The sequence below is a fragment of the Bufo bufo genome, chromosome 2 (assembly GCF_905171765.1).
Source record: "Bufo bufo chromosome 2, aBufBuf1.1, whole genome shotgun sequence".
NCBI classification, from domain to species: Eukaryota; Metazoa; Chordata; class Amphibia; order Anura; family Bufonidae; genus Bufo; species Bufo bufo.
Window position 1 is genome coordinate 529,562,731 of NC_053390.1, and position 27,891 is coordinate 529,590,621.

The 27,891-nt window shown below is 43.2% G+C and overlaps 1 protein-coding gene across 3 annotated transcripts in view; it reads left to right on the top strand.

Annotated features, from left to right (window-relative positions):
- Window positions 1–20,583, top strand: part of LOC120989703 (UDP-glucuronosyltransferase 2A2-like) — a 45,285-nt gene extending 24,702 nt beyond the window's left edge. Inside the window, exons 2-7 of one of the 3 annotated variants that reach the window (XM_040417965.1) lie at window positions 9,203–9,832; window positions 11,701–11,849; window positions 13,127–13,258; window positions 13,348–13,435; window positions 17,123–17,342; window positions 19,704–20,583. In XM_040417965.1, the coding sequence (XP_040273899.1) occupies window positions 9,203–9,832; window positions 11,701–11,849; window positions 13,127–13,258; window positions 13,348–13,435; window positions 17,123–17,342; window positions 19,704–19,983 (1,499 nt within the window). In that variant the 3' untranslated portion in view covers window positions 19,984–20,583. Of the gene's footprint in view, window positions 1–9,067; window positions 9,833–11,700; window positions 11,850–13,126; window positions 13,259–13,347; window positions 13,436–17,122; window positions 17,343–19,703 lie in introns of those variants that run through there. The other 2 variants (XM_040417964.1, XM_040417963.1) reach the window with 2 other exon arrangements.
- The last annotated feature ends 7,308 nt before the right edge of the window (window positions 20,584–27,891 follow it).

The following is a 27,891-nucleotide window of genomic DNA, read 5'->3' on the forward strand; positions in this document are numbered from 1 at the left end:
TTGGATCCTCCGGCTCAGTGCTGATGAAATTCTTTGGGGTCTTCCACTTGACTTTTTTGTTCCATAACCCTCAGGATCATAGAATTTTAGAAATTCCAAATGACTGTCTTACTGCGTCCCACCTCAGCAGCGATGGCATGCTGTGAGAGACCCTGCTTATGCAGTTCAACAACCCGACCACGTTCAAAAAGGGAGAGTTTTTTTGCCTTTGCCATCACAACATGTGACTACCTGACAGAAAATGACAATGAATCCACATCTTTGCACAGATTTGGCCTTTTAAAGGCATGTGGTCCTAAGCTTTTGATCAGCTGAAAAACAGCCTGTTTCAGTTTATTCGTTGTTTTCATTAAATTGAATGCTCAAAAAATGTTTTGTCTCGCTCTCATTTCTTCTTGTTGCATGTTGAAGCTCTATTTGGAACCTTGTTAAGATCCAGCCATGTTAAATAAGATTTTTTGCCATTTTTCAAGTGGTCTTAAACTTTTGATCAGGACTGTATTAAACAATTGGGGTCCCAGAACAGATCCCAGAGGTACCCCTATGGTAACAAGACCATGGTCTGAATATACTCCATTGACTACAACCCTCTGTTGTCTGTCCCTCAGCCACTGCCTAATCCATTCAACAATATGGGAGTCCAAGCACAAAGACTGCAATTTATTGATAAGCCTTCTATGTGGGACAGTATCAAAAGCCTTACTAAAGTCTAGATAAGCAATGTCTACTGCACCTCCGCCATCTATTATTTTAGTCACCCAATCAAAAAAATCTATAAGATTAGTTTGACATGATCTCCCTGAAGTAAACCCATGCTGTTTTTCATCTTTCAATCCATGGGATTTTAGATGTTCCACAATCCTCTCCTTAACTATGGTTTCCATTAATTTCCCCACTATTGATGTCAGGCTTACTGGCCTATAGTTGCCCGATTCCTCCCTACTACCTTTCTTGTGAATGGGCACAATATTTTCTAATTTCCAATCTTCTGGGACGACTCCTGTTACCAGTGATTGGTTAAATAAATCTGCTAATGGTTTTGCTAGTTCACCGCTAAGCTCTTTTAATAGCTTTGGGTGTATCCTATCAGGCCCCTGTGACTTATTTGTATTAATTTTAGACAGCTGACTTAGAACCACTTCCTCTGTAAAGACACATGCATCAAAAGATGCATTAGTCTTCCTTCCTAACTGAGGTCCTTTTCCTTTGTAAAAACTCAAAAGAAGTATTCATTGAGGCAGTCAGCTAGTTCTTTATCTTCTTCCATATACCTTCCTTCTTTTGTTTTTAATTTGGTAATTCCTTGTTTTAGTTTCCTTTTTTCATTTATGTATGTGAAGAATGTCTTATCGCTTTTTTTCACTGACTGAGCTAATTTCTCTTCTGCCTGTGCTTTAGAAGCTCTTATAACTTGTTTGGCCTCTCTCTGCCTAATCTTATAAATTTGCCTGTCATCCTTGTTTTTTTTTTTATAATTACTAAATGCTATCTTTTTGTTTTTAATGATTTTGGCCACTTCTTCTGAGTACCACAGTGGTCTCTTCCTTTTTTTTCCCTTTTAGTGACAAGCCTAATGCAATTATCTGTTGCCTTCAATAGTGCTACTTTTAAGTAGTCCCATTTCTCCTGGACTCCATTGAAACTGTTCCAATCTGATAGGGACTCGTATACCACTAATCTAATTTTAGAAAAGTCAGTTTTTCTAAAATCTAAAACTTTTGTTTTTGTGTGGTGTGACTCAGTCACTGTACTTATAGTAAACCACACTGACTGGTGATCACTAGATCCCAAGCTTTCCCCTACAGTAATATCAGATACCAAATACCCATTTGTGAATACTAAATCTAAAATGACCTCCAGGTTGGCTCCTCAACTACTTGCTGTAGAGATAATCCTAGTAGGGAATTTAGAATATCTGTACTCCTGGCAGAACTAGCTATTTTGGTTTTCCAGTTTACATCAGGAAGATTAAAGTCTCCCATTTACTCAACTAGTAGATCATCTAATTCTTTGACTTGGCTAGGTGGTCTATATATCACACCTACACGAGTTACCTTATGATTATCAAGCTGCAAGGTAACCCAAACTGACTCTAAATTGGTCTCGCTAACTTGTATTAAATTCGATTTTATGCTATCTTTCACATACAGGGCCACCCCTCCCCCTTTTCTGCCTTCTCTGTCTTTCCTATATAGAGAGAACCCTGGTATTGTTATATCCCAGTCATTACTCCCATTGAACCATGTCTCAGTAACAGCCACTAAAGAAATGTACAGCCAAAAATTCACACAAGTCATCAAATAAACAAGTTATGGAACTGGAACAGTCTGGCTGCATCCAAGGGTCTCCTCTATGCATTACATCTGTGTCAGCTGGTACCCCAGTGTACAATTCATAGTCCAAGGAGTCAGTCATTTTGTACACATTGTCGGTTTGGTAATCTTTACACTACATATTCAGTAACAGTGCGAAAGTTGTGCCTCACTGGTGGCGGGACCGTGGGAGCTTACATAGGACGGCGCTTTTTCCTATAGTGTGCAAGCACAACCACTGCTGCTGGATTGCAGGGTGGTCTGTAACCATGGAAACAATCAGTATATAATGTGATGGAAAAATAAATCTAGCCAGCAGAGGAGACAATATGGATAATAATGAAACAATAGTAAGTGCCTTGTATTCACTTTCTCTACATGATAAATGCTATTTGCTGAAGTGACACAACCCCTTTAATTTCAGACCCAGTCAGTACAGTGAAGCTTCTGCTGTACAAAAGTTGTAAATTTTAGCTCACATTGCACTAGGAATCTACTCCTGCTCCCCTACGTCTCCAGATTGATAAATACAGTGATAAATTGTCATTATTTTTACATATATTTCAAGATATCATTTAATATTTCAGACATGCAACCAGGATAAAGCAGATGTTTCATAGACTGTCCCAGTACAAGAAGTAGAATAACTAATATCATTAAAGGGGTTGTGTTACAATAGCCATGGAACCACTGGCCCAGGCAATTAGACAGGACTCCCGTATAGTAGGGGTTAATATAGGTGGAGGCTCTCATGTCATATCCTTGTATGCAGATGACGTATGTTTGACCCTAACAAATCTAATGGAATCCTTAAAGGAGGTTATGGCCCAGATTTCCATTTACGGTGACCTCTCATATTACCATCTAAACTCCTTAAAGACGCAAGCCTTACCTATTCATATGTCAGAGCACCTAGTGGTGAACCTTCGCAGCACATGGAACTTTGATTGGCGGCTTGATAGCATTAAATACCTAGGCGTCAATATGTCCTCTACCCAAAGCCTGCTATATACCCAAAATTATGACGCCTTACTACTCTCCACAGAAAAGGAACTCTGAGAATTTGCCAAACTTGACACCTCATGGATGGGGAAGATTGCTACATTTAAAATGTTCATTCTTCCTAAGTTTCTATATCTGTATCGCACTCTGCCTATAACCATCCCAGAAAGGTTCTTTACCCGAGCACATTTACTCCTCTCTAATTATATTTGGGACAAGAAACACCCCAGGATAGCCCGAGATATTATGACCAGGGAACGCTGTATGGGAGGACTAGCGTTGCCAGATTTGAAATTGTACTATATAACCTCCTTGGTTTCCATGTTGAAGGGATGGACACAGCCTTCCCAGGATTTGCCCTGGAAGCCTCTCAAGCTGCCCCGTACTCTTTGGAGGGGTTGTTAAACTTGCCTTTTTGGAAGATCCCTACTCCCAAAAATTTAGGCCCGACGGTGTTGGCATCACTGAAAGCATGGTCCAAATATCATATCTTAGCAGATGCTGACGCTCCCCCCACAATTGCCTCTCTCCCCTTTTCACTGCTCCGGACACTACTTCCTCAAACAGATCTGTCACCATGGGCATCAGCCGGCATACATAAGGTGGGGGACCTGTTAATTCATGGTGTACTGCAACCATTCCAATGGATCAGAGAAAAGTTTTCTATCCCTAGCCGGGAGTTTTTCAAATATCTCCAGATACGCCATTTATTACAGGACCTGCAGCCATCCGGTGTGAAAATGGACAAATTAGCTAAATTGTATATTACGAGCAATGTGAAAGGTTTGAAAACCCTTTATAATTCCATTCTCCACTCGGGGTCTTTTAAACGCTCTCACCTGATGGTGGCATGGGATAAAGATATAAATCTGTCTATTTCTGAAACGGAATGGATGCAGGCCCTTAGAATGATAGACAAATATCTGAAGTGCGTTTCCCATGTAGAATCAGCAATTAAAACTATATTAAGATGGTATTACACACCGGATAAACTGGCTCTTATGTACGACTCAGTATCTGATCTATGTTGGAGAGGTTGCGGATGTAAAGGAACCCTGTTCCATATATTATGGCAATGTCCTAAGATTCAATTGTACTGGTCCGACTGTAGAGAATTATGGGCCAGAATTGGGCTTTATGGGACGTCATGGTCACCGCAACTAGTCCTGTAATTGATAGGAGTGGATGCCCTGCCTGTCCGCCTAAGGGCCATACTCTGTATATTCTGTGTGACAGCAAAATTATTACTGTTGTGAAAGTGGAAAACCCCAGACCTACCGGTCATCTCTGAATTGATAGCTGCACTTAACATCACATACTCATATGAAAGAATTATTGCTATGGGGGGAGAGGGGTATGATAGATTCCTCCAAAATTGGAAGCCATGGGCGAGTTCCCCATATAGTATTCAATTTTAGAGACTCCATAGTCCTGCCAACTGTTTGGTCTTGAACCAATTCATCTACAAAAGTAAACAGGCTTGAATAGCAGACACCTTGCCATTGGTATTTGTATAAGACATTGGTGGCCACTTATTTCAACTCAATAATTTTCTTGCTGACAGCAGGCATTTCTAGTACGTGTAAAGCATATCGGTTTCTTCGTACTGAAGAATGTTTCTTTTGTTATTTTCTATTATTTGTCGTCGGGAAAGCCCGATGCTTTTTTTTTTGTATATTGTTAAACTCAATAAAAAACTATTGAAACAAAGGGGTTGTGTCACTTCAGCAAATGGCATCTATTATGAGGAGAAAGTTAATACAAGGCACTTACTAATGTATTGTTATTATCCATATTGCTTCCTTTCCTTGCTTGATAAATTTTTCCATCACATTTTACATGGCTCGTTTCCATGGTTGCAACCACCCAGCAATCCAGCAGTGATAGATTGCATGGTGGTCATACCCATAATAACAAGCACTGTATAATGTGATGGAAAAATGAATCCAGCCAGCAAAGGAGGCAATATGGATAATAACAATACATTAGTAAGTGTCTTGTATTAACTTTCTCTACATGATAAATGCCACTTGAAATGACACAATCCCTTTTAGTAGGAGGATCATAAACTTCAGGAGACCTTTCTTTGTATTAAAACGTGGACCCAGGAAGACAGGCAGTGAGTCCACTGGCTAAAACTGCTTGGCCTCACAGCTAATTTTTTTACGGGCTCCATACACACACTTCTTTGCAAACTCCCTCCTCCTGTGCAAACCCCACTCATATGGCTACGGGCGGGTTCGTGTTATGGAATTCTGTTATAGCAGAGTTTTAACGGAATATAACGGAATTTTCGGACGGAATTCAAAACGTCCATGGGGACAAATAACTGTTCGTTTTTTTTCCGTCATTCATGACGGAATAAATAGTTCTGTCGACTAATTTGTGACTTTTTTAATTTATTTATTTTACTGTCATTTTTAGCATGACTTTATAGTTTTTTTTAACATTTATATAGCTGCTGACGGAGTTTATATTTAACTTAATCCCTTTAAACCTATGCTGCAATTATAATAGACATGTCTGATTTACCTCTACATAACCACAAGTATTTTAGACTCTGTACCTTTCATACTGCAGCCACAGGTGTCCTATACAGTTCTCTCATGGACACACTCATACACACACTCACCACATACATAGACACACTAATACACACAGTCACCACATACATGGAGGCACTCATACACACACTCACCACATACATAGACACACTAATACACACAGTCACCACATACATGGAGGCACTCATACACACACTCACCACATACATAGACACACTAATACACACAGTCACCACATACATGGAGGCACTCATACACACACTCACCACATACATAGACACACTAATACACACAGTCACCACATACATGGAGGCACTTATACAGGCACTCACCACATACATGGACGCACTCATACACACACACCACATACATGGAGGCACTCATACACACACCCACCACATACATGGAGGCACTCATACACACAGTCACCACATACATAGACACACTAATACACACAGTCACCACATACATGGAGGCACTCATACATGCACTCACCACATAAATAGGTGCACTCATACACACAGTCACCACATACGTTGACACACTCATACACACACTCACCACATACATAGACACACTAATACACAGTCACCACATACGTTGACGCACTCATACATGCACTCCCCACGTAAATGGACGCACTCATACACACAGTCAACACATACGTTGACGCACTCATACATGCACTCCCCACGTACATGGACGCACTCATACACACAGTCACCACATATGTTGACGCACTCATACATGCACTCCCCACGTACATGGATGCACTCATACACGCAGTCACCACATACGTTGACGCACTCATACATGCACTCCCCACGTACATGGACGCACTCATACACACAGTCACCACATACGTTGACGCACTCATACACACACTCACCACATACATAAACACACTAATACACAGTCACCACATACGTTGATGCACTCATACATGCACTCCCCACGTACATGGACGCACTCATACACACAGTCACCACATACGTTGACACACTCATACATGAACTCCCCACGTACACGGACGCACTCATACGCACACTCACCACATACATGGATGTACTTATAAAGGCACTCGCCACATACATGGACGCATTCATACACAGTCACCACATACATGGACGCATTCATACAAAATAACTACATGCATGGATGCATTCATACACACAGTCATCACATAAATGGACACATTCATACGCAGTCACCAAATACATGGACTCATTCATACACACAGTCACCACATGAAAGCACTCATATACAATACACAAATGTAGACATCCAGCTTTCCTGCTGTCTTAACATGGCACATGAGTGACCCCCTTCCCCCTCCAACTGCGCATACTCTAATGCCTCCACACTTGTGCCATGCAGGATAGCTGAAAAGCTGGATGACATTACATTATGTAATGTGTCACCCAGCTTTCCTATTGTACTGCACGTCACATGTGCAGAGACATGAGAACAGTCTGGGAAAGCTGGGCATAGAAGGTTCAGGCTGCTGGAATCGCAGGTATGAAAAGGGACGGAGCTATGTCAGCTCCACCCATATCGGACCGTCCTAATGCTGGTCACAGTCCAGCTTTAGATCTGAGGAGGGGGAGAGGTGGAGTAATGTCAGTGTCAGATTAGTGCAGTACAAGTGCAGGACTCAGAACCTGACTTTAGGTGCAGGAAAAGACAGCTGCTCTGACAGGGCCCGGGTTGATGAAGCACAGTGACTGCTCCCGGGCCCCTTCTGCGCTCGGCCTTGAAGCAGCTGCTTCCCTGATAGCTATGCCAATAAATGGGGCAGAAGAGCATTGGTGCCACCACAACTGCCTTGTGCAGATAGAAGCTTAGAAGGACAAGTAAGAAATCTGGTATGCCAGTTTTTCGAGTTACAATGTCGCAAATGCTGGTGACTTTTTCTGCTAAATATTGCAACTTTTGCCTTCCTGCACCACCCTGCGCCACTTTCAAAAGTGGGCTGGGGTTAAAGCCAAGTTTACAGATTAGATCACTTTTAAAGGGTTGTGTTATGAAGCTAATTCTACAGTTTTCGAACCGGCACCTGAAACTGAATACTTTTGTAATTGCATTTAATTTAAAATGTAGCATAGCCAGTGAGCTATTCAATAAAGTGTATCTGTACAGCGCCACCTGCTGTTTGTTATTTTCCTTATTTTTTGTCCGTCTCACTGAGATGGCCGCACATGCTCAGTTTAAATCTTCACGTGTCACTAGCCTTATCTTCTGTTGGCTGAAGCTCTGGCAGTTAAAGAGAGAGATCTGCAGCAGAAAGGATACATCCTTGAGCTGCCAGGCTATAGATACGTAATCTAGCAGAGCATTTGGAGCTGTAAATGTGGAGATCTTTGGATCCATGTGAGGTTCAGAGCTGGTTCTAGTTTTGATTTTCATTTTTTTACATCAATCAGGACATAACCCTTTTAAGTCTCATTTATCTTCTGTGACATTCACAAAACTCGCAAAAATGTTTCCACATCGGGAAACCACCTGGTGTACCTTCACTGATTGGTGTCAGACTCATTCATTAAACTGCATCTCACGCGCGCCAAAATCATTATTCCTGTGTGCCATTTCATAAATTAAGTGCAACCGCACAAACCCGAGACAGACTTAGGCTACTTTCACACTGGCGTTACTCGTCAGGGGAACAGCCTGCCGGATCCGTAACTACAGTGTACATCCGTGAGCTGCCGGAAGTCCGCTCGGCCCCATCCACTATTATCGGGAGCGCTGGAGATCCGGCCGCAGCACGGCAAATATGCAGGGCAAATACCGCTGCATGTGAATAAGGCCGGGCGGACTTCCAGCAGCTCACGGATGTACACTGTAGTTACGGATCCGGCAGGCTGTTCCCCTGCCGAAACGAGTGACGCCAGTGTGAAATAGGCCTTAAAACTGACCAAAAAACACTGCAGATGAAAAATTCCACCCATATTCTTTAAATTCCTGCACCACTCATCATCTGCTGTGTTCTTTAAAAGTATGCAGTGATTAAACATAAAAATGTAGTAATACAGAGTGAAGACTGTAACAAGCTGTATATGGAAATCAAATGACCTGTAGGTGGAGCATCAAGAGCAGAAAACCTGGAGAGAATTCTCTCATCCAATGCTAAAGCAAACTATTTTACAGAAGTCTATTCTAGCACGTGATTTCCTGATAAACACTGGCTGCAGGGTGGTGTTCGCTGCATTTCTGCTCTGGATCTACACTTGGATTTCAGCATGTTCTGGGCAGGAGTTATACTTGTGCTGCATATTAGCTTCTTCAGCACAGCTTCCCCAGGAAAAATTCTAGCATGGCCCACAGATGGTAGCCATTTTATGAATCTAAACACCATCCTCGAGAAGCTTGCGCACAAAGGCCATGAGGTTACTGTGCTGGTTCATTCAGCCAACATGATCATGGACACCAATAAAACTTCGGCTTTACGGTTTGAGGTGTTTCCAGTTTCATTTGACAAAGAGAAAAATGAAGAGCTTCTGGAGGAATTTCTTCGCATATGGATTTATGAACTGCCTAACATGTCGTATTGGGACTTCTTTACAAGAATGAATAAGGCCTTGGCGGACTCTGAGGTACTGGAACGCCTTGTGTGTGACGGTATTATAAAGAACAAGGTACTACTGAATAAGCTACAGGAGGAAAAGTTTGACATCCTGGTGGCGGATCCCTTGGCTCCATGTGGCGAACTTATTGCTGAGATCATTGGAGTCCCATTTGTCTATTCCTTTAGGTTCTCAATGGGCAATGTCATGGAGAGACACTGTGGTCACATCCCAGCACCATATTCTTATGTGCCCGGTACAATGACTCAGCTGACTGATAAAATGTCTTTTGTTGAAAGATTAAAAAATGCTGTTTTCTATTTATCTCAAGATGCCATATTTTATTTTGTCATTTTACCGTCCTGGAATCAATATTACAGCGAGGTATTAGGTAAATATCATTTATGCTCCAATCTTACTTTTTATTTGTTTTTACACAAATTACTTTGCATTGTAAAACACTTATTAGGAGTGATACCTTCACTGGCTAACCAGAAAAATTATATTTGCAAGATTTCTGAGTACAAAAACGCATTACTTTAGAATAATATACAACACATATCTCCCTGCTCTACTAATTATTTCATGGTTTCTTGATTACTCACTTTTCTACTCCTATGGTCAGAAAAGTAGGTGTTTTTTTCAGCAGTTGAACTGCCGGATATATGATGTACATGTGGTGGCTGGCAAAAGTTCAAATGTATGTCACTGAAATAATCTCACGAGTGTGGCTAATGAGTAACCACCAGCACACCTTCAGACTGGGATCAAATCAAATTATTGAAGTAGTCACTATATATGCTAGCAGGGTTGAAGCCCACCAAAGTATGCAATTCACAACAGTTTGAGAATCACAGAATTATAAATGTTCAAATACACTGATTGTATATTGATTTCTAAGACTCTACGGCCCCTTGCAGACGAGCGTTCCTCCCGCAGTGAGTCCGCAACGCAGCTCCCAGCCTGACCTCCCAGCACTGACGGGATTCACATAGCATTATATTGATTTATGATGCTATGTAACCCTTACAGTTCTGGAATGTATTGGATAACACTGACATAATGCTGCCAGTGTTATCCAAAACATTCCAGAACTGTAAGGGTTACATAGCCTCATAAAGCAATATAATGTTATGTGAATCCCGTCAGTGCTGGGAGGTCAGGCCGGGAGCTGCGATGCGGACTCGCTGCGGGAGGAACGCTCGTCTGCAAAGGGGCCTAAGGGCTCGCGCACACGAACGTATTTTCTTTCCGTGTCCATATGCGGAACCATTCAAGGATAGTACTGTTCTATTAGGAGCCAGCTGTTCCATTGTGCAAAATACAAAATGCATACGGACGTCGCCCGGATCAGTTTTTTGCGGACCGCAAAATACATACGGTCGTGTCTATGAGCCCTAACTCTGAGATATCAATACTTAAAGACCTATACTACCTTTCTAGGGCTCAGGTCTATCATGTCATATCAAATGGGGTTCCCGGTCTCGAAGAACCCTTTAAACGTGGATCAAGTCAGATCCACATCAGTATCTACATTAGTGTGCCCTATGAAAGTGCAGACTGACAGTAAGTACCTCAGAAAGAGCCAACAAGGTGGATGCAAAAGTTAAGCTACACCATGCTTTTGTTCCAAGATCATTCAACTTACATAAAATACTCTGCAATATCGGTATTGTTAAAGGGGTTGTCCATTTTCCAATATTAATGACTAGTGTTCCGAAGTTTTGCATGAAGCGACTTCGGATGTAGCATCTGAAGCTTGCTTCGCTCACCACTATTGATGACCTATCCACAGGATAGGTCATGAATATAAGATCAGCAGGGGTATGACTCCCGGCACCCCCGTTGATCAGCTGTTTGAAGACAATGTGGGGGCTTCATTCTCTTGATTGTTTACCTGCTCGCTGTTGACATTGCACTGGCGAGCATGTGTGATTACAGCTCTTTCGTCCCATTCATTTGAATGGGACTGAGTGTAACCACAGCTGCTCTGTACCATTAAAGTGAATGGGACAGAGGAGATGTCCTTACACCTGCTCATCGCTTTAATGTCAACGCGAGCAAGTAAACATAGAAGAGAATGCAGCGCTGCGTTCTATTCAAACAGCTGATTGGCAGGGGTGCCATGAGTCGGTATGATATTGATGACCCATCCTGAGGATAGGTCATTAATATCAGAAACCAGACAACCCCTTTAATGCCTGTCATCCAATACTTATTTAATACATGTCATTGCAAATATGTATTTTGTTTTAATAGGTCGGCCAACAACATTGTGTGAAATTATGGGGAAAGCTGAAATTTGGCTCATTCGGACATACTGGGATTTTGAGTACCCACGACCATTCCTTCCAAACTTTGAGTTTGTAGGGGGCCTGCACTGTAAACCACCAAAGCCTTTGCCAGAGGTAAGTGGAATAAAGTCAAGCCATTAAATTTCCATAGACAAATATGTAACACCCCAGAGTGGTGTTACCACTGCTGCACCCTGCTACTGTCTTTATTAGGCTAACACCAATGTCATCTATGCATTTTGTCCACGTCCTCCACACTGTGCATTCCTAATCCTGTTTTGTAACTGTTATGTTTATGTAATGTGCCTGGTTCACCAGCAGGTGGCAGCAAACACGGCAGAGCTTTCCATTCCATTTTAACTCCCCTCTGGAGAGAAGTGGGCTTGTCCTACTTCCTGCAGGAAGGGTGGGGACCAGTTAGAGTCAGTTTAGCTTACCCTCAGCTAGGAGAAGGGTGTGCAGGGGCACGTCTCTGCTGGACGTGCCAACGCAATCCAGAGCACCCTAAGCTCTGATGGCCATGGAGGCCAAAGCTTGAAGCCTCAGGAGCCAGGAAGAAAGTTCCCTGGCATAACCTAGAGTCAGACTACAAACTGAAGTGCAGAATACAGAAGAAGCTGAGTTATACAGCCAGCCAGTCAGTGCAGCAGATTCAGAGAGAAACAGATGTAGCAGGGTGGAGTTTGCCTGCCAGTTTCATGCTAAAGCCTGGTGGAACAAAGATAAAGCCTGTAAACCGTTTTGGAGAATGTTTATGCAAAGTAAAGCTGCCATTGAACTTCATCTCAAGGTCTGGATTCAAGTTATTCTTTTATCCCTCAATTATTCCCCCTATTTATTGCTTCGGAGCCAAAGCCTGGGGTCCAGCCATATCCAGGTAGGAGCACCGTGACACCCATAAAGAGACATTTCAGGCCGCACTATACCACTGGGCAATTCCTACACCTGGGACGCGTTTTATATAGTAGGGCCCTAGGGGGAGGCGCCGGTTGCAAATATTAGAACAGATTATGAGGAGAACAAATGCTACTGAAAAGTAGTTGGAAATGTGGGCATGGTTAGTCATGGATAGGTATGCCAATTAATATTTTACCAACTTTATCAACTGCGAAAAAAAAGGCACGATATTATTAAGACTGACATTGCAAGCCACAGGGTTCAACAAGAGATGTTCATAGTACAAAGGCATAATCTAAAAATGGCTGCCAGGCACAGAAAGAAGGGAGGGACGGATTACTTCAGAGCCTATCTACAAGGAGATAGCAGGCCAAACTTCACACGGCAAACACACTGCAATACGAGCAATAAAACCTGACTATGTGCATGTATATATCACTTAGAAAACTGGATCATAAAGTGAGATAATAACAGAATGCATTTTGTTCACTAAGGATATGGAAAAGATTGTACAAAGCTCAGGAGAACATGGCATCATTGTATTCTCGCTTGGCTCTATGGTGAAAAACCTGACAGATGAAAGAAGTAACGTGATTGCTAGTGCCCTGAGCCAGTTGCCGCAGAAGGTAATCTTGACTGCCCCTAATGGAACCTATAAGAATTATAATAAGACACCTCTGTCATATAATTATTAATTATTGTATTATTGAAACAGGTAATCTGGAGATACAGTGGAAAAAGACCAGCTACATTAGGGGAGAACACAATCTTGTATGACTGGATACCTCAGAATGATCTCTTGGGTAAGGCTTGGGAACTAAAGATTTCAATGCTGTTAGTTCTGCCAGCATCTGTCAGCAGATTTTTACCTATGAAACTAGCTGACCTGTTAGGCTACTTTCACACTCGCGTTTTGGCTTTCCGTTTGTGAGATCCGTTCAGGGCTCTCACAAGCAGTCCAAAATGAATCAGTTTTGCCCTAATACATTCTGAATGGAAAAGGATCCGCTCAGAATGCATCAGTTTGTCTCAATCAGTCACCATTCCGCTCTGGAGGTGAACACCAAAACGCTGCCTGCAGCGTTTTGCTGTCCGCCTGACGGAGTGGAGCCAAACGATACATTCTGACACACAATGTAAGTCAATGGGGACGAATCAGTTTCCCTGACACAATCTGGCACAATGGAAAACGGATCCGTCCCCTATTGACTTTCAATGGTGTTCAAGACGGATTCGTTATGACTATAGAGGACATAATACAACCGGATCTGTTCATGATGGATGCATGCTGTAACGGATCTCCTGGCACCCCGACCGGGTACCTCCGTCGATGGATGCTCCTAGTGCTTCCCGAGGACTCCATGCACTCCACTTGACACCGTAAGCGCTGCAGACCCCACGAACCGCCGAAGCTTGGTTGAGGTCTCACCGTCTCCTTCCCACCCTGGACCTACGACAAGGCTCCAGGCTCCAGTGGGTGAACCTCTCCTAAATCCAGAGAGCAGAAACAGCTCTTACAAGAGCTAAGAGTTATAGCCAGGGGAGTATACAGCGTATAGCAATCCTCATACACATGAGACGAGGCTCTATGTTGAACACACAAGCATTGTCTTATACACATTTTCCAACAAGGTTACCACCCACAGGGTTTTGTAAAAACAACCAATAAACACGTACAATACAGTAAAACACTCCCACACAAAATCTTCCCCTCTGCCTGTGATACAATTACCTTACACAATGGGTTAATGTAATCATCACAGGCAGGAGAATACACAATGTCTTCTGTCCTGGAGACAACCGAGGAGTAATTCAATTATCTCTTAGGACAAAAGGGAAATCGCCAATACACACATGGAGACAATAGGAGAGAAATCACTACTCAAATATACAATGTCCCAACCATTACAGTAAACATAGACATTTAACATATCCCCAGATGGCTTGGATCTGAGCGCTCAATATATCCAAACAGCGCTCAGATGCCACAAACACAGTCAAATCGCCATGGGGTTTAAGTTTAGCATGGGCTGATGAGAGGGCCCATAATCCTGGGGCAAGAGGCTGGCAACCAGGCTTCTCCACCACCCAGTCGCGAGGTTGGTTTCGCCACACATGCAGTTGTATTATTGTAACGGAAGCATTTTTGCAGATCCATGATGGATCTGCAAAAACGCTAGTGTTAAAGTAGCCTTACATGTGCGCTTGGCAGCTGAAGGCATCTGTGTTGGTCCCATGGTCATGTGTGCCCGCATTGCTGAGAAAAATGATGTTTTAATATATGCAATTAAGCCTCTAGGTGCAATGTTGGCAATGCCATTACTCCTAGAGACTCGGCTCTCTCTGCAACTGCGGTGCCCTCACCACTTTTATTAACAGGGCCAGGCAGTGTAAACACGATCACACCTGGTATCTTTTAATCAAAGTGAAGAGGGTGCGGGGCAGTTTCAGAGAGGGCAAAGCCTCTAATAGCAAATGAGCTCCTAAAGACTCATTGGCATATAATAAAACATACGTTTTTCTCAGCAATATGGGCACATATGAACATGGGACCAACACAGATGTCTTCAGCTGCCAAGTGCACATGTAACAGGTCAGCCAGTTTCATAGGTACAAATCTGCTGAAAGATGCCCTTTAACATAATTGTTAACATTACTTCAATACAGAATTCTGAAAATCATCCTTTTTTTTTCTAAAATAAGAAATAATACAGTAATAATGAGTCATCATCATCAGACCTGGAGATGGCGGGTGGGGTTGAGGAATAGAAGGGAGGGGCAGAGGAAAAGTTGGACAGTGTCATTCCTAGTTTTGTAATGGATCCTGTAGTTACTTGTTCCACTTCAGGAACATAACTGAATCACTGTCGGCATATTTGTAATACTGGAGCTCAATAGGTTTGTAACCATTCATACAACTAAGTACAGGGCTGGATTAGGATCTAGGCAAAGCATGGTGAGGGGCTCTTCTCTCTGGACAAAGGTTATAGGTGAATGACGAACAGCACGGTACAGTGCTCCTAAGTTACCAAGCCAAACACCAGAGAAAGCAGAGGAGGCTGAAAAGGGCAAGTACACATATTGCTCTAGCTTTGGAATATATTTTGTTGCATCATTTCTTGATCTCAGGAAACATGGGTGATGTATTTCAACATGTCTAAACCTTTGTGCCCTTGGAAGAACAGCCCGCTACCATAGGTGTCTGTAGTGACTTATTCCCCTATCCTTATTAAAATAAACATTCCAGGGAGCGGTGTTATAGGGTGAAATACACTCAGCGACAAAAAATAACACACCCAGATAGACATGCCAGATTACTGCAAAACTGATTAGACACTGAGTCTTGTCACAAGAGGGTGAAAAACTGCTTCCCCCACTGCCCTATAAAAAAGCTCTCAGAGGCTACTTTTGAGTATTGATAACTGCTAGACTTGCCTCTACGACGTACTCAAAGACATTTTTCCCAGTTGACAGACTTTGAGAGGGGGAGCATCATTGGATTGGGTGAAGCAGGATGGCCATTTCAATGAATTGCCAGCAACATAGGCCGTTCTGACCTGTTTGGAGGTGCTGAGAGCAGTGGTTACATACCCCTGTCCCTGCCTGGACCATTTCCAGGCACTTAGCAGAAGGAAATTTTGTGTCACGGCGCCCAATACGCGTTCTGCTATTGACAGCCAGCCACTGTCGCCTTCGTTTGCAGTGGTGTCATGAATGAGAATCCTGGACTGTTATGGAGTGGAACTGTATCATCTTATGCCACAAATCCAGGTCCTAATCGGGACCCGACAATGGTTGGGTTCGAATATAAAGGCCTCATTGTGAGCGCTTTTGCTGTGGAGCAACACACTGCCTCAACTGCTGGTGTGATTATATGGGGAGCCATGGCATATGACAGTCGCTCACCACTAGTAGTGATACGAGGGACACTGACAGCTCAGAGATATGTGCAGGACATCCTGTGACCACATGTTCCCTCTCATGGCAGGTCTTCCAACTAGCATTTTTCAGCAGGATAAGCTCGTCCACACAAAGCAATGGTTTCCCAGGAATGTGTCCGCCATATTTATGTATTAGAAAAATAGTTCATGGGATATAATAACGCTAGTTCATTGTTCTAATAGTAATAAAATACCTTATTTATCATTTAGGGCGCTTCCACATGTTTTTTTTTTTTTTGCATTTTGACTTGTAAAAAAGACCATGAAATTAATGTATTCTATTTTGGGATGGCGTTTTTGACGATTTTTTTTTTTTTTTTTCGTTAGAGAAGACTTCTGAAAAAAGGCACACCCAGAGCATGCTGCAATTGACAAAAACATAGAAAAGAGACTTAAAAGTCTTAAAAAGCAACTAGAAAATACTCAGTGTTTGTAGGACATTTTATAATTTTCTTTTGGCCAACATGTAATATCTAGCTGTGACATTTTTCACTTAAAAAGGCCAACAAAAATGTGGTGCATAACCATCCTTAAAATGTCCTCATTTAGGCCATCCAAAGACCAAAGCTTTCATTACACATGGAGGAACTAATGGAATTTATGAAGCCATCTATCATGGAGTGCCTATGGTTGGAATTCCATTATTTGCTGATCAGCCAGATAATATTATTCATATGAAGACCAAAGGCATGGCGGTAATGCTAGATATCAACAAGATGCAGAGCCAAGAATTAGTGGATGCAGTAAATACTGTTATTAACAATCCAAGGTAAGGTGATCTTCAAGTGAATTTTTCATGCTAAAATAATGCTTGATTTCTAACATTAAAGGGGTTGTCCGGGCTTTTAATATTGATGATAATTAGGAAAATAGTTACAGAACTATGGTAATACCCCAATAAAGAGCAGACACGTATAATAATACAACCTACAGAAAAATTGAGTCACCAAATCTCAAATAAAACACACTTTTTATTGAGACAATCTATAAATACTTAAAGGGGTATTCCCATCTTAGACAATGGGGGCATATCGCTAGTATATGCCCCCATTGTCTGATAGGTGCGGGTCCCACCACTGGGACCCGCACCTATATTGAGAATGGAGCGTGGAGCGCTGTGGCTGGAGGACCCCAGATTTCCGTCCGTCCACCACCAAGCGCTAATCCCCGCCTCTCCCATAGAAGTGAATGGGAGCGTGCCGCTAGGATATGCCACCATTGTCTTATAGGTGCGGGTCCCACCACTGGGACCCGCACCTATATCGAGAACGGAGCCCCGGCGCTCGGCTATTTTCGGCGGCCCCATAGAAATGAATGGAGGGCGGCTGCGCATGCGCAGTGCGCTCTCCTTCACTTTCGGGGCTCCGTTCTCGATATAGGTGCGGTGGGACCCACACCTATAAGACAATGGGGGCATATCCTAGCGATATGCCCCCATTGTGTGAGATGAGAAAACCCCTTTAAAAGAGGATGAATCACTACAACAGAAAAAGTGCAGTGTTCCTGAGGGATAGTAACAAACAATGCATAGCATATGGAGCCTGAAGTTTGTAGAAGCTGGATGTTTGAAAAGTCAAAAAGCTATAAAAAAATAGTTAAACCAACAAAATATATGAAAAACGATGTAAAGAAACATACAAGCCAAAATATTACACAAATGGCTTATCATCCCTTCAACATTGCAGGGTATGATAATAAATAACCACAATTTACCCACATTAATGTATATAAACGTATATATGCACTGCAATGAAATTAAATGAGGACAAGCGCCATATACATCCTTACCCATAATCAGAATTCACCTCAGGAGAACCGTAAACCCCAACGCATGTTTTGGCACACCTTCCTCTGGGGCACATCTTTAGACCGTCTAGTCAAAATTTATATTGTCTGTGAGTTGGCTCACTTTATGCCAGAATTATGCATTTTTCCCACAGAGTTTTGTGTGTTAAGCCACTCCCCTTTCCTACAAAGCCACACCTCTTGTCGAGCTCATCGCTAACCAGTGTCTAAGACACCTAATAAATGTTGTGCATGCCATGTGCACTACAATTCTGGCTCAATTTTATTACTTTACGTGGCAACAGCCATTTGTCCCCTACTTTATGCAGCCTACATTAGGTTAGAAAGAAGTAACGAACAGGAAGATGGGAGTATGACTGCGGGATCAGACTGCACAGGGTTGTTTTGTTGTCTGTTACCGTGGAGACATATAGATCAATGTAGGAGCAGTAGAAACAAAACAGTAGGACATTTTTAATTATGATCTATTCTAGAGTTTCTTAATTTCAAATTTTCGATGCATTGGCTAATAATCATAAACAAATGGTTGCAAAGGTGTACATAGCCTTTGAGTGTAATTTTTGAAAAATGTGGCATTTCTTAGGTATTTAAAATTAAGCAGTGTTAAAGGGGTTTTCAAAGATTCTGATAGGCTATTAATATCATACTGGTGAGTTTCTACACCCGGCACCCCTGCCAAACATCTGTTTGAAGAGGCAGTGGCGCTGTGGCCTCTTCCTAGGCCAATGACGTCACATTCATAGGTCACGTGGCCAAGGCGTGGCTCAGTCCCATTCAAGGAAATGGGTCTGAGCTGAAATATCAAGCACGGCCATCTACCTAAGGCTCCATTCACACGTCCGCAAAATGTGTCCGCATCTGTTCCGCAATTTTGCGGAACGGGTGCGGACCCATTCATTCTCTATGGGGACGGAATGGATGCGGACAGCACACAGTGTGCTGTCTGCAGCCGCAATTGCGGAGCGCGGCCCCAATTTTGGGTCCGCAGCTCCGCAAAAAGATAGAGCATGTCCTATTCTTGTCCGCAGCTTGCGGACAAGAATAGGCATTTCTATGGGGGTGACGGGCTGGTGTATTGCGGACCCGCAATTTGCGGGTCCGCAACACACCACGGACGTGTGAATGTAGCTTAATGGACACTGCTGTCTTTTGTAAGCTGCAAGGAGGCCACAGCTCACACCAAAGCGCTGTGGCCTCCTCATAAAGTTGATCCACAGGGGTCCCGGGTGTCCAGAGAATCGGTCATCAATATCACACTCACGGAAAACCCCTTTAAGGCAATAATAAGGTTAAATGTAAAACATTACTACATTTTATCTTTCAGTTATAAAGAAAATGCAGTGAGGATATCTCAGATACATCATGACCAGCCAGTTAAACCACTAGATAGAGCTGTTTTCTGGATAGAGTTTGTCATGCGTCACAAAGGAGCAAAGCACCTGCGTCCAGCATCCCATGATCTATCCTGGTACCAGTACCACTGCCTAGATGTCATCGGTTTCCTGCTCATTTGCCTATTCCTTATTCTCTACATTATCATAAAAATCTTCTCATTTTGCTGCAGAACTTGCCGTCCAGCCAGGAGGAAGCAGAAGAAACATTAGCAGAATTAATTTACTCCACTGTGTGGGATACTGGTGCCATCTATTATTACAATCATTTTCCTACCAAAGGCATCACATAATTGCCCCTTTACTGCATAAAGATGTGAACCAGAGTATTTCATACTCTACTCCTGAAAGATTGATTGAAGATGTAGACCTGAAACTCCAGCTCCAATGGTCCAGTGACCTCATGACAACAATAAGGGTAACTTGTGGTCCTACTTTAAGTAGTCAAAGAGTGATCACAACTCTTCTAGGATCAGCAAATTGCTGTGTGTAAATACAATCGCTTCATGGTTTGGCAATTTAACAGTATGTTGCCGTGCAGCTTTTTGAATTTTCCTCACACAATTTAAAATATAATTATAATTTCAACTTTATTACACATACATGTTGTATGCCTTCTCTACTATGAGGAACCATGGACCAAAAAGTGGTCAAATGAATGAATATCATAAATCATTGAAGCATGTAAATCCATCACACCCAGCTTTTTGGGGCAGCTTTTGAGCCACATTCTAAAGTGGACCCAACAGGAAGGAGACGTATAAGTCCTTCCTTTTTATTTCTCATTCCCTCCCAATACAGTTCCGACTTTGTCTTAAAATACTGCATTACAACTGCCACAAAAAGCTGTGTGTGACACTAGACTAAGGGCTCATGCACACGACAGTAATTTGCGTTCAGTATACTGGCCGTTTTTTTAGTTCAGTAAGCGGTACATATACTGAACCATTTATTTCAATGGTTCAGCAAAAAATACTGAAGTGTCTCCGTGTGCTTTCTGTTTCAGTATTTCCGTACTGTGAAAAGATAGAACATGTCCTATTCTTGTCCCCAAATCACGGTGCTTGGCTCCATTCAAGTCAATGGGTCCGCAAAAAAACAGAACACATACGGAAATACATCCGTATGTCTTCCGTTCCGTTTTTGCGGAACCATCTATTGAAAATGTTATGCCCAGCCCAATTTCTGTATACTGTATATGGCATACGGAAAAACGGAACGGAAAAATGGAAAGGAAACGGAAACACAACGGAAACAAAAAACGGATCCGTAAAAAACGGACCACAAAACACTGAAAAAGGCCTCATGCACACGACCGTTGTTGTGTTCCGTTCCGCAAATTGGGGTTCCGTTGTTCCGTGATCCGTTTTTGTTTCCGTGTGTCTTCCTTTATTTTTGGAGGATCACCAGACATAAAGGAAAGTAAAAAAAAAATCTAAGACAGGTTTGCCATGCAAATGATAAGAAAAAAACGGACGCGGACAATCTTGTGTGCCTCCGTGTTTTTTAGCGGTCCCATTGACTTGAATGGGTCCGCAAACCGTTGTCCGCGAAAATAATAGGACAGGTTATATTTTTTTGATGGACTGGAACCACGGATCACGGACGCGGATGACAAACGGTGCATTAGCCGAGTTTTCAACGGACCCATTGAAAGTCAATGGGTCCACAGAAAATCACGAAAAACGGAAGAACGGACACGGCTCCATTCACACGTCCGCGGTGTGTTGTGGACCCGCAAATTGCGGATCCGCAACACACCCACCCGGCAGCCCTATAGAAATGCCTATTCTTGTCCGCAAGCTGCGGACAAGAATAGGACATGTTCTATCTTTTGCGGAGCTGCGGACCCGAAGATCGGGGCTGCGCTCCACAAATGCGGATGCGGACAGCACACTGTGTGCTGTCCACATCCATTCCATCCCTATAGAAAATGAATGGGTCCGCACCCGTTCCGCAAAATTGCGGAACGGATGTGGACCCATTTGCGGACGTGTGAATGGAGCCAAAGCCATACGGTCGTGTGCATGAGCCCTAACCCACACTTAGGCCTCTTTCACACGGCCGTTTTTTTTTTTCCGTTTGCGGGCCGTTTTTTCGGGCCGTATATGGAACCATTCATTTCGATGGTTCCGCAAAAACAAAGAAATGTACTCCGTATGCATTCCGTTTCCGTATTTCCGTTTTTCCGTTCCGTTGAAAGAGAGAACATGTCCTATTATTGCCCGCAAATCACGTTCCTTGGCTCCATTCAAGTCAATGGGTCCGCAAAGAAAACGGAACACATATGGAATGTACTCCATATGTCTTCTGTATCCATTCCGTTTTTGCGAAACCATCCATTGAAAATTTTATGCCCAGACCAATTTTTTCTATGTAATTACTGTATACTGTATATGCCATACGGAAAAACGGAACAGAAACGGAAACACAATGGAAACAAAAAAAGGTACAATGGATCCGTGAAAAACGGACCGCAAAATACTGAAAAAGCCATACGGTCGTGTGAAAGAGGCCTTAGGGTAGGTTCACGTGGAGTTTTTTGGAGGAGGTTACCTTCCTTTATATTTCCCATTCCTTTCTAATCCACTTCTGGCTGAAAAACCTGCAGAAAAATCCATGTGAACTTATGGCCAGACCACCATGAAACAGAACATTGACATGGGGCCACTGGAGAAGAGGAGGTTGATGGTTCAGTCTTATTAGGAGGTTGATGGTTCAGACAACATTGGAGTCAAAAGAAGTGCACACTGATAACCCAAATAATATTTAGTGCTTGAAGTAGTAAAATAGATGTGGTACACGTGCAGAACACCAATAGCATTTCAGCCTTACTAAAAGGGACCAATGTTAACCTCAGCAGCAATTGGCGTTCAGCTTTTGTTTATCCAAAGCAGTCTGAAAATGGATTTTTATGCATGAACTGGATATTAGAATCTAATACGGGGAAAGGGGCACATCATAATAGCCAAGCTTCCTACCTGCCGCCTTGTCACACAAACATTATCATCCAAAAGCATTAGTGTTACCTACACGCAGCCCGATTAAACTGTTCATTTATAATGAAAGCTGGAATCAGATAATGAATCTGAGAATATTTTTATTAGAACAATTTAAGGAATGAAGAGTACAGATAAATAAGATAAAAAAAAGTCATTACAAGGGTATTCCAGCACATTAAAAATGGTCTCAGATATCCTGCAAATGGTTATACTGACCTTGCAGATTCCCCACTGCTTCTTTTCTAGCAGTGCACAGCTCCTTTCATGCCCTCCACTTCCTGTTCCTGTTCTCAACACGGCAGGAAATAGCTAGGAATGCTGATCAGCCAATCACTGGCTGCATCGAGGCTCCGCCTCAGACACAGATTGGCTGAACGGCATGCCCTGCAATTTCCTGCTGTGTTGAGAACAGGAAGTGCAGCACAGCAGGGATCTGTCGGAAACCGGTGAGATATTAGCTGTGATTTTTTTAACCATTGTGCTAGAATAATCATTTCATGTTATTTGTTTCACCTATGCACAGACAAAATCAGGGATCACCATAGAAAAATAGCCCATTTAATGCATGACACACCATAACATTGCGCCACCACTTCATAGATGGTTTGGTGATCACCAAGAATTTTCAAACGCATCATTAGGTTAGGGCTGCATGCTGATTTTTGACAGTCCGCAAGATACAGTAAAGTGATAACATTAATGAAGCATCACCTCAGTGGTTCCCGATTGTCGTAAAAAATCCAAGTTGAAATGTGTCTCATGTGACCCATAGGAAACTATTGAAGTTGTGTGTGGCTTAGGCCTCACGCACGCGACCGTTTTTGTGGTCCGCATCCGAGCCGCATTTTTTGCGACACGGGTGCGGACCCATTCACTTCAATGGGGCCGCAAAAGATGCGGACAGCACTCTGTGCGCTGTCCGCATCCAATGCACCGTTCCGTGGCACCGCAAAAAAAATATAGCATGTCCTATTCTTGTCCGTTTTGCGGACAAGAATAGGCATTTCTACAATGGGCCGCCCGTTCCGTTCCGCAAATTGCGAAAGGCACAGGGGCGCCTTCCGTTTTTTGCGGATCCACGGTTTGCGGACCACAAAAAAACGGCACGGTCGTGTGCATGAGGCCTTAGTCGCAGGAATATTGTACAATCACACAATGACTTGAAAGTGGCCAAATGTCACCACATAGCGCCAGCCTTATTCTGAACCCTTTTAGTATTGACAGTTCTTTGCATTTTTGAATTGTCCACTTTGAACAACCCTAATAATTGCTAATAGTTATGTAACTTATAAAGTTATCTACATGTGATAAGTGGACCATTAAAAATCAGTTTTGCCACTGATCTCCTGAATTGGCTGTTTCTTTGGCTTCTTATTTTGTGCCCATTTGTGATTAGGGAAACCTATATTAAAATACCGCATTTCACAGTGTATTTTGCACAGGGAGGGTTCTTTATAAATAGGAAACAGGCCGTCTATTAAAGAACCACTCCCATGGTTTGTTTTCAGACTTGCATTGCAAATAGATATTAAAGCTCCTTTACTAATAAAGTTACGGTTTTAGATTCTTAGTTTATACAGAAATTCACATCTTCATTTTCAGTTACTGCATCATGTGACTTAGATAGGGCTAACCATTCTGTCCGTATACTTATGTCTTCCCCAAGAAGCCAGTTTCTCTCCTTCCTGTGCAGATCCAAAAGTCTGAAGGAAGATTGTCATCTGCGGCATCGCCGCCCCTCAGCAGCTCTTCATTCCTCCTACTACAGCCCCAGCATAGAATGCTTAGAATCAAGGTCATGTGACCAGAGTAAGTCACATACCATAGTCATATGTACCATAAGTGAGATGTACAGCAAGCAGAGTTATTATGCAGAATGAGATGTACAGCAATCAGAGTTGCTAAAAGATGCATATACCATATGTGATTATTATCTAGGATGACATGTGCAGCAAGCAGAGTTATTATACAGGATGAGATGTACAGCAATCAGGATTACTAAAAGATGCATATACCATATGTGATTATTATCTAGGATGACATGTGCAGCAAGCAGAGTTATTATACAGGATGAGATGTACAGCAATCAGGATTACTAAAAGATGCATATACCATATGTGATGATTATATGCAGGATTATGCAGAATTAGATGCACAGCGAGCAGGGTTACTAAAAGATGCATATACCATATGTGATGATTATATGCAGGATTATGCAGAATTAGATGCACAGCGAGCAGGGTTACTAAAAGATGTGTTATGGACTATTGATACAAAATGGATACTTGCTTGTTGAGGACTATGTTTAGCTAAGATGGCGGCCAGGCATTCAGCCAACACCTATAAACTAGAATCTTATTTTGTATTTTATCATGTGTTTCTTTGTGGTTTCCGTTCAGCTCAAGCAAGCAGTTACAGAGAGGTTTCCATTCAGCTCAAGCAAGCAGTTGCAAAGCATGAGAAGTAACGGTATCTCCCACGAGCCAGGGGGGAGGGTGGAGGAATTTCTTCTTCTGGCCGTCAAGGTTACAGAAGAAGTAGAAAAAGTAGAGTGTTTGTAGCCAATAGGAAAGATATACTTTATCTTTCACCCCCCCTCCCTGTCGTAAAACCTATGTATTGTGTGTTGTTTTACGAAATAAACTAGAGATCCTGTTTAACTCCGTGCTGTGAGTTGTCTCAGTCTGATCTCTCCGTGCACGTACACTAATCAATTCGGAGCAGTACATCAACCGAACTGGCAGCTTGGCCAGAACCAGAACAATTTTGGCGCCCAACGTGGGGCTCGAGGATTGGACCCTCTGTTCCCGTACCCCCGGAGACCAGACGAGGAGAGGCGCACTAACGGACACCGGGATCGCAACCCGTGATATGAGGTGAGAAAATTGAGTCATCTTGCCTATAAAGTGTCCCCTGGTGTAGCCTCTTGGAGTTCGTCTGAGGGAGGGGTGCGGAAGCAGTCTGGGACGTCCTCGAGGGCATGAAAGTAAGAACCCCATATGTTTTTTAAAGTCTTGATGTACTGTGTTGTGCCTATAAGTTGTGAAGATCCTGTTGACAAGTATCACTGACTGAGACACGGAGTTCTCCTGTGTGCCTGTATCGGAGTTCAGCCCGGCGTCTGACTCAAATCTCCATAAAGGGGACGATCACAGATGGGTGGAGAGCGGTTCAGGGTAGCCCAGAGTGTGCTGCCGGGACTCAAAGGTCTTCACGTCCAGTGATTACTTTATACAGAGGTCTTTAGGCGGCTCCAGTAGGTGCGAGAGACGATTAGACAGTACGCAAGGGTTCTTCCTTGATGTATTGTGGTTTATTGTTTTTAATGTGCGACCCTTTGTAACGGAAACACAGACTGATAGAAACCCAAAGGTCTCCTAAAGTGCCTAAAGTGTCAATCGGTCACCCTGGTGTTGTGACCGAGAGACGACAGAAGGGAGGAGACCGGCCAGTGTCTACCCAGAGTGTGTGGGACATTAGGCTCATTCGTGTTATATCGGGTTTCTGTGTTGTCCAGAACAAGGTGAAGGATCCAGAAGATGGGAAATGAGGAAAGTGTCCCGAAGGGTTACTGTTCTCCTGAACAGTATGTGGCGGACAGGAGAAGCAAACGTTTCATAAAAGGATTAACTAAGTTGGAGAAGAGTTATAGTGTCTGTAAAGGAGGCATCCTTTGTAGTGCCACCTGGCAAGTGTTGTTAAACGAGAAAAGAGAGAAGTTAGAGGATAATAAATTGACAGACATGGTCGTGTGTGGTTGGACTGTAGTAAAGAATTTGAACAGACGGGGGGGGGGGGGGGAGAACTAAATTTTGATGAGAAAAGACAGAGATATTTCTGTAAACCTGGTGTTGCATTGATACATGACTTGCCAACACCCTATAATGGCGCCGGGAAGAAAGCAGGTGGGTGGACCTGCAAAACATGTGGTCAACAGAATCCCTCCTCCCGAAATACGTGCCTTGCCTGTGGGGCTCCCCACCCACAAAACCACACCTTGGTAACTACTCCCCGGCACGTCCCATCACTTCCCGTGTTAGCTACAGCGCCATCTTGTCCCCAGGCAACGCCCATGAACGGACCTTTAATATCATTCGGTCCGGACCCCCCCCCCCCGTAACTTCTATGTCACCCTTGCCCCTTCCTACTACCTTGTACCCCATGGTTAACCCGGACGGTACATTCATGCTACCACACTCACCTGCCACCCTTACTCCTATAATGGTAGGAGGGCAACCTGATGAAGCAGAACAGGGGGATGCAGACGGTGCTGCAGAATCCACATCCCCACAACAGTTATTCACCATAGTGAATTTACTGCCTGACCCTGAGACCCATCCCATGCCCTTTTTCAGGAAACTGTCCCAAGTGCATCAAACCTATGGGTGCACATGGTTGGACCTGCAAAGTATAGTGGAAAACAAGACAGGTGAATACTCCACACTGATAATGGATCAAATCCACATCCCTGAACTTAAAGGTGCTAACTTTGACCCCCGGGATCATGAGTCTGGAGAATTATTTATAGAACAATTACAGACAAATGGGCGAAAGCAAGATTAGCAGATCATTCCACCACATTGCAGGACAGCTACGGGGGATCAGTTGACCCCCACCTTTTTTCTTTTCACAGAAATGTTAGTTTCTGCTGTGTTAGTTTAAGATCCTCTTTCTGATAAGAAACTGTCTTGCTTCTTGGTCTTTGTGGTTTTCACTCAAATTATGTGACACCCACGGCTGCTGGATGTCTGACAATAAAATTCTGCACTGATTTATATGAGCAAGGGGATTCGCTGCAAACCATTTTGCACCTCATCCCCGATACTCTCTGGACCAAAGGACCCCATGATATCGGACGCCTCAATGTCCCACCGGTCACTGTGACCCTGAAGGATCCCAAGGTTCTGCCATACAAAGCGCAATATCCGCTTTCTATCTCACAACAGGATGCTGTTACCCTCCAGGTGCAGGCCCTCCTGCAGAATGGGGCAATCAAGATCACTACTTCTCCCTGTAACTCACCCCTTTACCCAGTACGGAAGAAAAGGGAGAAAGGACAGCCTCCAACGTACCGCATGGTGCAGGACCTCCGAGCTGTCAATGAGGCTACTGTTCTTGA